General features: G+C 38.2%; 1 protein-coding gene across 1 annotated transcript; it reads right to left on the reverse strand.

Moving 5' to 3' along the window:
* Positions 1 to 1,638: 1,638 nt before the first annotated feature.
* On the reverse strand, positions 1,639 to 11,674 carry LOC129248746 (uncharacterized). The gene is made up of 4 exons (XM_054888364.1): positions 11,303 to 11,674; positions 10,073 to 10,382; positions 8,682 to 8,752; positions 1,639 to 1,722 (listed from the first exon to the last, which is right to left on the reverse strand). Exons 1-4 carry the CDS (start codon positions 11,672 to 11,674, stop codon positions 1,639 to 1,641), a joined length of 837 nt encoding a protein of 278 aa, XP_054744339.1.
* Between the last annotated feature and the right edge of the window lie 699 nt (positions 11,675 to 12,373).

A 12,373-nucleotide genomic window follows, 5' to 3' on the forward strand; every position in this document is an offset into this window, starting at 1 on the left:
ACTTAGGATAGCGGTATATATCGGCTTGTCCCGCACTATTTCGTAGTCCTTTATCACCAACCCTACACTATGCACCCAGGAACCATAGTGTTCCCGTGAACCATCGAATACTTGCAGCTCCTTGACACAGTCCGGAAGCTTGGCCACGTGAGTTAGTTCATTTTCCGTTCGAGGCATAACTAGCGGCTCGACTGGTTCTGACCTGGTGTCCGTGGACTGTCTCCGTACTTCCTGTACTTCCCTCTCTATTCGTTCCAGGTCCTGTGTAAGGCCTTGCAAGGAGTCATCTCTGTTCGATGCTTCCACCCTATCCTCAAACTTCTTTACCTTACCAAGAATGGCATTCAGAGCGCCATTCATCTCTGTGAGGGACCTCGAAATCTCGTCGGAGTTCATTTTCTTGAAAATAGAAATATTTTGATTAGGAAATTCGTAGACTTACACAATCCAATATTTCATTGGCTTCTCGAAAAAAACGGCGATACCAAAACCGAATGTTTCCAAATTCAAAGTTCAATCAAGTTTTTCTCTATTTTTTTTTTAATTGCTTTGTCACATGTAGACATTTTTTTATTATTGTTTATTGCTTTTTAAGTCACTTCACACCGACTGCTCGGGCGCCACTTATGCCCTGACCGACAGGGGCTTCAAAAAATTAAAGATGCGGTGAACCAACTGTTCACCGATAACATTAAAACACACGATTTTAATTAGTCACTTAACTTATTAATTTATTCCGCATTCATTGCGGTTCTGATTCTAACTCGCACTTACAAATCACTCTTTTTACCAACTAACTTCTTAACCTAAGCTAATTTGCCAACGTTGCAGTTCCCACCACTTGTCGGTATTTCGCAATCGTTGGGTTGCGCGTGTTGGCCAATATGCTGGGCTTGCAATTCCCAGACATTGGATACTGTTATTGATCGCTTGCGCGTGTGTCGCGTCAGCGAAAGTTCTTCTGTGAACTTTAATTGGACCAATGAAGTCACTTGTAGTGCAATGTGATCACAGGGTGCGACATTGGGAAGTATAATGGTATATGGCAACATAACTTATATATATATATATATATATATATATTATTGAGCCAAAAAACTACATTGTTTTGATTTATTTCTGATATTATATTCGTGTAAGTGTACTGGATATAGGTAGATTGTCTTATCTGTGAAGCTGCGTGGTTATATGCTGATGGAGAAGGTTCATAAGTTTGGTTACAATGATACACAACGTTTTCTGAAATATTATCAACCACGCCATTGTGAATAGAAATGTTGTGTTAGTTGCAGCAACGTTAACAATTTGGCACACCTTCCAGGGTACATAATGAAGCTCACGAGCACCCAGAAGACACCTAAATCGATTTTTATATACACCTATAGTCCGTTCTATGATGTTTCTCGCTTTTGCTTGAGCTTTATTATAGTTACTCTCGGGGCGTCCTGTTGCAGGTGAACGAAAAGGTGTCATTAACCAAGGCCCAGCATATCCAGCATCTCCTATGTCATACATAAAACCATTAAGATTTTAACTAAAGTTAATTTAAATAGCGCTTATATGTGTGTATAATACCCAAAAGCCAGGTGTTTCGTTCTCCGTCTAGATATTTCTTTCCAAAAAATATATCGCGCGTTACTAACTAATACTAATATGGGAATCATGATTGTTGCCGGGATACTGTGTATGCACGTAGCGTATTTTCATTTTATCGTCACATGTCTGTGAAGCAAAAAAAAATTTTAAAAAAGATGTTTGAAATATAATTTTGCAAAACTCACGATCACGGTATAGTACCCTTTGTGATTGAAATAAAGAAATGGGTTCTGGACTGGCGCCATAATTTTGACGTATGTCCCGTCCACACAAAATAACCCCAGGAAGTCGATGTTTGTTATAAAAGTGCACCTTGGTTTGTCTTTTTTCATCAATGCTCATGTCAAGATTAATTGAGGGCATAGATGCCTTTGAAGACTGGATAACGTATCTTTCAGCACATAGCAAAAGGTAGATTGAGTCATAGGAATGTCGGAAGTCTTTTCCGGTTCCATTCTGATTAATAATTGTAAAGGGTATCGCTTTTTGTGTGGATCCTTTCTTCAGAAGTCCCTTGCGGGGATCATCACAAGTCTTTGGATATTCATCTAAAATCAATCGGAAAAGAGAAATTAGTTTTATTAAAATTTTTTTTTGTAATTATAATAAACTAATTGTATAATATTTTCACTCGCACGATACTCCGATATTATTGCAGCTTTCATCCCTTAAAAATAAAGAACAGCTTGTGTAAGTTAAACTACCCGGTCGTGGTGGTTTATAAAAAAAATTGTTCCGGACGAGACCGGTCTTTATTGGTTGATAATTTCTTTACAACTGAGCTTAAAAATATTTTAAGCTAAAAGCTAAGCCCGGACTCCAGTGCGTGATAGCGGCGAACTATCCAAATTCTTGTTTGCGTGTCCCAGTTATCCATTTTAATAAATTTTAAAGATCAATCTGCTTGTGCTTGCAACGTGACCAGTACTTTGCTGAGTAGGCGTTTCCCACAGGAACGCCAATCGCTGCTCTGTTATTTCCTCAAAAGCGTTGCGCGTGTGGAGTGTTGGGTTACAATGACTTTTTGGTTGAGGTGTGTGAAGTATTGCGTTAGCTTGTATGTATATTAAGTTACATTTTTTCTTTATTTAAAATCAAACTCTCCTTAATGCACAATCCTGTACTCTCTCTGTAGCAAAACTACGGACTCCAGTGCGTGATAGCGGCGGACTATCCAAATTCTTGTTTGCGTGTCCCAGTTATCCATTTTAATAAATTTTAAAGATCAATCTGCTTGTGCTTGCAACGTGACCAGTACTTTGCTGAGTAGGCGTTTCCCACAGGAACGCCAATCGCTGCTCTGTTATTTCCTCAAAAGCGTTGCGCGTGTGGAGTGTTGGGTTACAATGACTTTTTGGTTGAGGTGTGTGAAGTATTGCGTTAGCTTGTATGTATATTAAGTTACATTTTTTCTTTATTTAAAATCAAACTCTTCTTAATGCACAATCCTGTACTCTCTCTGTACCAAAACTACGGACTCCAGTGCGTGATAGCGGCGGACTATCCAAATTCTTGTTTGCGTGTCCCAGTTATCCATTTTAATAAATTTTAAAGATCAATCTGCTTGTGCTTGCAACGTGACCAGTACTTTGCTGAGTAGGCGTTTCCCACAGGAACCCCAATCGCTGCTCTGTTATTTCCTCAAAAGCGTTGCGCGTGTGGAGTGTTGGGTTACAATGACTTTTTGGTTGATGTGTGTGAAGTATTGCGTTAGCTTGTATGTATATTAAGTTACTTTTTTTCTTTATTTAAAATCAAACTCTTCTTAATGCACAATCCTGTACTCTCTCTGTACCAAAACTACGGACTCCAGTGCGTGATAGCGGCGGACTATCCAAATTCTTGTTTGCGTGTCCCAGTTATCCATTTTAATAAATTTTAAAGATCAATCTGCTTGTGCTTGCAACGTGACCAGTACTTTGCTGAGTAGGCGTTTCCCACAGGAACCCCAATCGCTGCTCTGTTATTTCCTCAAAAGCGTTGCGCGTGTGGAGTGTTGGGTTACAATGACTTTTTGGTTGATGTGTGTGAAGTATTGCGTTAGCTTGTATGTATATTAAGTTACATTTTTTCTTTATTTAAAATCAAACTCTCCTTAATGCACAATCCTGTACTCTCTTTGTACCAAAACTACGGACTCCAGTGCGTGATAGCGGCGGACTATCCAAATTCTTGTTTGCGTGTCCCAGTTATCCATTTTAATAAATTTTAAAGATCAATCTGCTTGTGCTTGCAACGTGACCAGTACTTTGCTGAGTAGGCGTTTCCCACAGGAACCCCAATCGCTGCTCTGTTATTTCCTCAAAAGCGTTGCGCGTGTGGAGTGTTGGGTTACAATGACTTTTTGGTTGAGGTGTGTGAAGTATTGCGTTAGCTTGTATGTATATTAAGTTACATTTTTTCTTTATTTAAAATCAAACTCTTCTTAATGCACAATCCTGTACTCTCTCTGTACCAAAACTACGGACTCCAGTGCGTGATAGCGGCGGACTATCCAAATTCTTGTTTGCGTGTCCCAGTTATCCATTTTAATAAATTTTAAAGATCAATCTGCTTGTGCTTGCAACGTGACCAGTACTTTGCTGAGTAGGCGTTTCCCACAGGAACCCCAATCGCTGCTCTGTTATTTCCTCAAAAGCGTTGCGCGTGTGGAGTGTTGGGTTACAATGACTTTTTGGTTGAGGTGTGTGAAGTATTGCGTTAGCTTGTATGTATATTAAGTTACATTTTTTCTTTATTTAAAATCAAACGCTCCTTAATGCACAATCATGTACTCTCTCTGTACCAAAACTACGGACTCCAGTGCGTGATAGCGGCGGACTATCCAAATTCTTGTTTGCGTATCCCAGTTATCCATTTTAATAAATTTTAAAGATCAATCTGCTTGTGCTTGCAACGTGACCAGTACTTTGCTGAGTAGGCGTTTCCCACAGGAACGCCGATCGCTGCTCTGTTATTTCCTCAAAAGCGTTGCGCTTGTGGAGTGTTGGGTTACAATGACTTTTTGGTTGAGGTGTGTGAAGTATTGCGTTAGCTTGTATGTATATTAAGTTACATTTTTTCTTTATTTAAAATCAAACTCTCCTTAATGCACAATCCTGTACTCTCTCTGTAGCAAAACTACGGACTCCAGTGCGTGATAGCGGCGGACTATCCAAATTCTTGTTTGCGTGTCCCAGTTATCCATTTTAATAAATTTTAAAGATCAATCTGCTTGTGCTTGCAACGTGACCAGTACTTTGCTGAGTAGGCGTTTCCCACAGGAACGCCAATCGCTGCTCTGTTATTTCCTCAAAAGCGTTGCGCGTGTGGAGTGTTGGGTTACAATGACTTTTTGGTTGAGGTGTGTGAAGTATTGCGTTAGCTTGTATGTACAATATATTAAGTTACATTTTTTCTTTATTTAAAATCAAACTCTCCTTAATGCACAATCTTGTACTCTCTCTGTACCAAAACTACGGACTCCAGTGCGTGATAGCGGCGGACTATCCAAATTCTTGTTTGCGTGTCCCAGTTATCCATTTTAATAAATTTTAAAGATCAATCTGCTTATGCTTGCAACGTGACCAGTACTTTGCTGAGTAGGCGTTTCCCACAGGAACGCCAATCGCTGCTCTGTTATTTCCTCAAAAGCGTTGCGCGTGTGGAGTGTTGGGTTACAATGACTTTTTGGTTGAGGTGTGTGAAGTATTGCGTTAGCTTGTATGTATATTAAGTTACATTTTTTCTTTATTTAAAATCAAACTCTTCTTAATGCACAATCCTGTACTCTCACTGTACCAAAACTACGGACTCCAGTGCGTGATAGCGGCGGACTATCCAAATTCTTGTTTGCGTGTCCCAGTTATCCATTTTAATAAATTTTAAAGATCAATCTGCTTGTGCTTGCAACGTGACCAGTACTTTGCTGAGTAGGCGTTTCCCACAGGAACGCCAATCGCTGCTCTGTTATTTCCTCAAAAGCGTTGCGCGTGTGGAGTGTTGGGTTACAATGACTTTTTGGTTGAGGTGTGTGAAGTATTGCGTTAGCTTGTATGTATATTAAGTTACATTTTTTCTTTATTTAAAATCAAACTCTCCTTAATGCACAATCCTGTACTCTCTCTGTACCAAAACTACGGACTCCAGTGCGTGATAGCGGCGGACTATCCAAATTCTTGTTTGCGTGTCCCAGTTATCCATTTTAATAAATTTTAAAGATCAATCTGCTTGTGCTTGCAACGTGACCAGTACTTTGCTGAGTAGGCGTTTCCCACAGGAACGCCAATCGCTGCTCTGTTATTTCCTCAAAAGCGTTGCGCGTGTGGAGTGTTGGGTTACAATGACTTTTTGGTTGAGGTGTGTGAAGTATTGCGTTAGCTTGTATGTATATTAAGTTACATTTTTTCTTTATTTAAAATCAAACTCTCCTTAATGCACAATCCTGTACTCTCTCTGTAGCAAAACTACGAACTCCAGTGCGTGATAGCGGCGGACTATCCAAATTCTTGTTTGCGTGTCCTAGTTATCCATTTTAATAAATTTTAAAGATCAATCTGCTTGTGCTTGCAACGTGACCAGTACTTTGCTGAGTAGGCGTTTCCCACAGGAACGCCAATCGCTGCTCTGTTATTTCCTCAAAAGCGTTGCGCGTGTGGAGTGTTGGGTTACAATGACTTTTTGGTTGAGGTGTGTGAAGTATTGCGTTAGCTTGTATGTATATTAAGTTACATTTTTTCTTTATTTAAAATCAAACTCTCCTTAATGCACAATCCTGTACTCTCTCTGTAGCAAAACTACGGACTCCAGTGCGTGATAGCGGCGGACTATCCAAATTCTTGTTTGCGTGTCCCAGTTATCCATTTTAATAAATTTTAAAGATCAATCTGCTTGTGCTTGCAACGTGACCAGTACTTTGCTGAGTAGGCGTTTCCCACAGGAACGCCAATCGCTGCTCTGTTATTTCCTCAAAAGCGTTGCGCGTGTGGAGTGTTGGGTTACAATGACTTTTTGGTTGAGGTGTGTGAAGTATTGCGTTAGCTTGTATGTATATTAAGTTACATTTTTTCTTTATTTAAAATCAAACTCTCCTTAATGCACAATCCTGTACTCTCTCTGTACCAAAACTACGGACTCCAGTGCGTGATAGCGGCGGACTATCCAAATTCTTGTTTGCGTGTCCCAGTTATCCATTTTAATAAATTTTAAAGATCAATCTGCTTGTGCTTGCAACGTGACCAGTACTTTGCTGAGTAGGCGTTTCCCACAGGAACGCCAATCGCTGCTCTGTTATTTCCTCAAAAGCGTTGCGCGTGTGGATTGTTGGGTTACAATGACTTTTTGGTTGAGGTGTGTGAAGTATTGCGTTAGCTTGTATGTACAATATATTAAGTTACATTTTTTCTTTATTTAAAATCAAACTCTCCTTAATGCACAATCCTGTACTCTCTTTGTACCAAAACTACGGACTCCAGTGCGTGATAGCGGCGGACTATCCAAATTCTTGTTTGCATGTCCCAGTTATCCATTTTAATAAATTTTAAAGATCAATCTGCTTGTGCTTGCAACGTGACCAGTACTTTGCTGAGTAGGCGTTTCCCACAGGAACGCCAATCGCTGCTCTGTTATTTCCTCAAAAGCGTTGCGCGTGTGGAGTGTTGGGTTACAATGACTTTTTGGTTGAGGTGTGTGAAGTATTGCGTTAGCTTGTATGTATATTAAGTTACATTTTTTCTTTATTTAAAATCAAACTCTCCTTAATGCACAATCCTGTACTCTCTCTGTACCAAAACTACGGACGCCAGTGCGTGATAGCGGCGGACTATCCAAATTCTTGTTTGCGTGTCCCAGTTATCCATTTTAATAAATTTTAAAGATCAATCTGCAAATTAAAACAAAAATGGAACAGATAACTTAGATAGAAAAAAAGTTATTCAATTTTTTTTCGGTAGCGGCTTTCATCAGCCACCCTACTAAGACTAAAAGCTAAGCCCATGTGCTTGCAACGTGACCAGTACTTTGCTGAGTAGGCGTTTCCCACAGGAACGCCAATTGCTGCTCTGTTATTTCCTCAAAAGCGTTGCGCATGTGGAGTGTTGGGTTACAATGACTTTTTGGTTGAGGTTCACACACCTGTGTTAGTCGCGCCGCAACTACTGTTATGTTTATGTGTTATATAATATATTTCGCTTGTTTCGCTCCGCAACTATTGTTATGTCTATATGTTATATATTTCGCTAGTTTCGCGCCGCAACTACCGCTATGCTTATGTGTTATATATTTCGCTAGTTTCGCGCCGCAACTACCGTTATTTTTATGTGGACAACTTCAAGGGCACGATTCACACTTATCTCGTACCTTGGGTATTCTTATGACCTTCTGCTTAAAATCACATACGCCAATCAGTTGCCACACACACACAACACTTAATTTATGCACTTTTGCTAATTTACCGCACATAGATTCGTTCAGATTATGCACTTTTATTAATTTATCGCAACGTATTTTGTTCAATCAAATTTTAAATCACCCGAATTTATAGATATATAATGGAAATCACACGCGTTTATTTGCGTTGTTTGGGACGAGCCCCCATATGTAACAAATAAAAGAGTTCGGTTCTTTATAGTACAACTGCTTCGCGTAAGCGATAATTTATTCAATTATTTGTTATAGTAAAGTAGGTGGGTTAGGTATGCAAAAGCTAAGAAGTTTAGATAACTTATTAAAATATGTGTTCAACTAATAAAAGAGTTCGGCTCTCCACTGCACGACTGCTTCGCGGCGCGACGACTTACTGACTGACTACTTAACTACGCGGCTAGTCCCCTTGTTGCCACTGTTGCTCAGTCAACCGCTGTTGCCACTGTTACATAAATATATACATATATAATATATTATTACATTGTTATTTTGAATGAAAATATGGTGAAATGTGTATTGCGCTCAAAAACGATGGGTTCCTTTTCCCTTGCCTTTCCTTTGTCTTATGTGTTTCAATTTATGTTTCGGATCTTGGTATGGAGATACATATGCTGCGGAAGCTGATGTGCTAGTTTTCTTATACAGAAATATTGAAGTCAACCCGCAATGGTCTGAACTCTTACTTGCTTACTTGCATTTGCAGGCACATCACCACAACGCAGACCCACAAATGCTGATGATGCATAATTTGTGTCTGCAAGATATTAATAAAATTCAAAATGTAATTTTATACCTATGTCTCCGCAAATTTCATTTAACCTGCTCTCCATTTTCATTTAATATCAAAATTGAACTCTTTGTTATTATGAATGCTGTAACTTCATGCTCAGGAGTAAATAATAATCCTAGTCGTTAATTATTTTTTCTATTAATAACACAAGTGTACTTCGAACAATTTAACGCGAGACTCGGAAAAACTTTGTTTGCATATGTTGAGCTAGCTAAGCCTTTTTAGTAGCATCATATGAAAAAAAACGATTCCTTTGCCTTTTATAATCGACCTTTTATTTCCAAATGTTTGTAAGACTGACTTCAACTTACTTGCTGTGTGAAATATTTATGCAGAACAGAACGAAGAACGGATTCCATAGAATAAAGCCGGCCATACACATACAGTTTCAACTGATAGTTTAAACTGAACAGTTTAAACCGTCAGTTGAAACTGTACACTGTTGAAGCAAACACACATACAGTTCAATTCTTCAGTTTTGGCAATGGATTCGAAGAAGCAAGACGATATCGCCCATTTCGCTTTACTTTTTATCTTGTTAAAAAATAGAAAAAAATCGAAAAAGCGTAAACAATGGTGTAAAAAGTGGTTACAAAGGCGAAATCAATCTTCAGACATAAATTTATTGAGAGAATTACGTGAAGAACCATTAGATTTTCTCAATTACTTGCGCATGACCGAAACAGTGTACCAAAAATTGCTCTCGCTGGTTTCTCCGTTAATTATAAAGAGAGATACAGTAATGAGAAAAGCAATATCTCCACACGAGAGATTAACTGCTACATTGAGATTCTTAGCAACAGGACGGTCGTAGGAGTGCCTCAAATTTTCGACAAGAATATCACCTCAATCTCTTGGAAAAATTATCCCAGAGACGAGTAACGCCTTGTACAAAGTTTTACGGAAGTATATTCAGGTACGTATTTTATGAATTAAAATTACCCATCTTCATCTAGAACAAGAAAAATAAAAAAAAAAACACTTTTTTATAAAGGGTTTATATTAATTAACTTTTTAAGGAATCCATTGAATATATTATATATCTATATACATTATATATCTATGAATTAGAATTAAATTGAGAAAAAAACGAGGATGTTGTATCCTGAGAATTGAACGGGTATCCAGTTCCGTCATTATGTATAGGTGCAAATGAACCTTGCCCATATGTTGGAGACGGTGTGGGACATGGGGTAATATTAGGGCTATGACTTGCTGATGAATTAGAATAATAAATTGACTGTGTGTTTAAACAGCCCATTTCAGCCTCAAACAGTATGTCACCTATCTTTTTCTCCGCCATGAGGGCTTGCCGTTTTTCAAGACCTCTCAACTTTACGGCAATACTTTTGCCTAACAGATCATAACGATCAAATTGTTCCGGGGGTGTTTTGAAATGGTCACGCACAGTAGTCAGTACTTCTGCTGTTAGGTCATCATTTATCTTCTTTCTTTTACCAGTACCAGGTCTTGAAATTATTGGTAGTTTTGTTTGTATTGTTGATACGTCTTGAATATCTGCAGTTTTTGATATAGAGTCTTCAACATCAGCATTCATAATTTCTTCTACTGGTAGTGAATTATCGATGGATTCCTTAAAAAAGAAAACCTGATTTCATTATAATAATATTGGACTAAGAAAACGTCTTTAAACTTAATTATTTTATCATTTTTTGTTCCGTGTTTGTTTCAGTTTCCCAACTCAGAAGAAAAATGGAAGGAAATTGCGAGTTCATTCGAGGAAAGATGGCATTTCCCACACTGCATCGGTGCCATGGATGGCAAGCACATTGATATAATTCCCCCAGAAAACTCTGGACGCAGAAATGGACGCATTTCGGATGGCGGTGTTCTTCAAAATACATCTTTCTTTGAAAAACTGGTGAACGAGGATTTACATATTCCACAACCCGACGATGTTACTGACAATTTCAAAAATGTTCCATATGTATTCGTTGCGGATGACGCGTTTCCTCTCAGAAGTGATATTTTGAAGCCATTCAGACAAGGACTATTGGATTCAGCGGCGAAAGAGGTTTTCAATTATAGGTTGTCTCGAGCAAGACACATTGTGGAAAATGTTTTCGGGATACTTGCTTCACGGTTTCGTATCTTTCAGACCTCAATTAATTTAGAACCAGAGAATGTTCAACAAATAGTAATGGCCACTTGTGCTTTGCATAATTTTTTGATTGAACATCAGTCTAGTACATACGCCCCTGCAAACTGTATGTATCAAGAAAATACTCATGATGGATCTGTCATTTCTATTGGTTGCGATAGTTTAGAATCAAAGATGATTCCACTAAATCGTCGTAATCGAGGAAATATTTGTAACGATGCAAAAGCAGTCAGAGAAAATTTTATGAACTACTTCATGAAAGATGGCTAAATCTCATGGCAAAAAAATCATATTTTGAAAAACAAATAAAAAGAGACCACACTCTTTGATATTTTCCAAGAGAAATAAAAATAATGTTTATGGATAAATTAATAATATCGTGTTTTTCTTACCTCCTCACCTTCACTGTCCAGATTTGAAATTGATGTCTTCGGAGTGTCTTGGTCTTGCAAGAAATCAAACAAGTCGTAATACCAGAGTGCCGGCTTGTAAATGCTATCCGCTGATGATCCAGACTTCTTTGACGCTTCAACTTTCTTTTTCTCTTTGCGAAAAGCAGATCTCAAACTGCTCACTTTATTAATAACAGATTTCTTCGTAGCACCAGGTTCAATTTCGTCCAATTTTTTTGCTAATTTGGTATATGCATCATCTCTTTTCATACGGTCATGATAATCATGACTCTTTACTTGCCAAAGACAAGGTTCCGATCGATACATTTCAATAAAATCGCTAATTATTTGATTAGGTTTATTACGCGCCATCTTAACTACGCGAAAATTATACTTTTAAGAAGGAATACCACAGAATACAACACACCTCCTCTTAATTGAACTGAGAAATGTACAGCGAACCCCCACACACGTAATAATCAGTTTAAACTTTCAGTTTAAAAAATTGAAAATTTCATTTGTCTCAGCTCAACTGTAGAGTTGAATTGTACAGTTTAAACTATCAGTTGAAACTGTATGTGTGTGGCCGGCTTAACAGAAATAAAAAACCAACTGCTAGTCAGTTCATGATAATTACATCAATTTCTATGTACCGGCACAACATAGTGAGACACAAGAGAATTGGGACCAAAAAACGCCCCAAACATTAGGCACCAAGGAAATATAACGCCAAAAAATTAGCACAAAAATATATTTCCTACAAGTTTGCACCAACAGATAAGCGCCAAAAAGTAGGCAGTGTTATTTCTCACTAGAAATTAGCAACCACAAGGAATAGGAAAAATAGCCTAAAGTGTATCTAAGATATATATAAAGTATAGCTCTTTCTCTCCTTTTCCTCTACGTAATATCTTTTTTCTCTCGCGGAACGAAAATGCCCAAAACGGTACATGGCCTTGAAATTTTACTCTCCATTCTCGCTTGTCCATCGACGCCTAAGAAGTAACTGTTTTTTTTTTATGAATTTTATTTATGAATTCTTAGATTTGCAGTTTATATGCATCAATATAC

Source organism: Anastrepha obliqua, chromosome 5 (genome assembly GCF_027943255.1).
Source record: "Anastrepha obliqua isolate idAnaObli1 chromosome 5, idAnaObli1_1.0, whole genome shotgun sequence".
In the NCBI taxonomy this organism is placed as follows: domain Eukaryota; kingdom Metazoa; phylum Arthropoda; class Insecta; order Diptera; family Tephritidae; genus Anastrepha; species Anastrepha obliqua.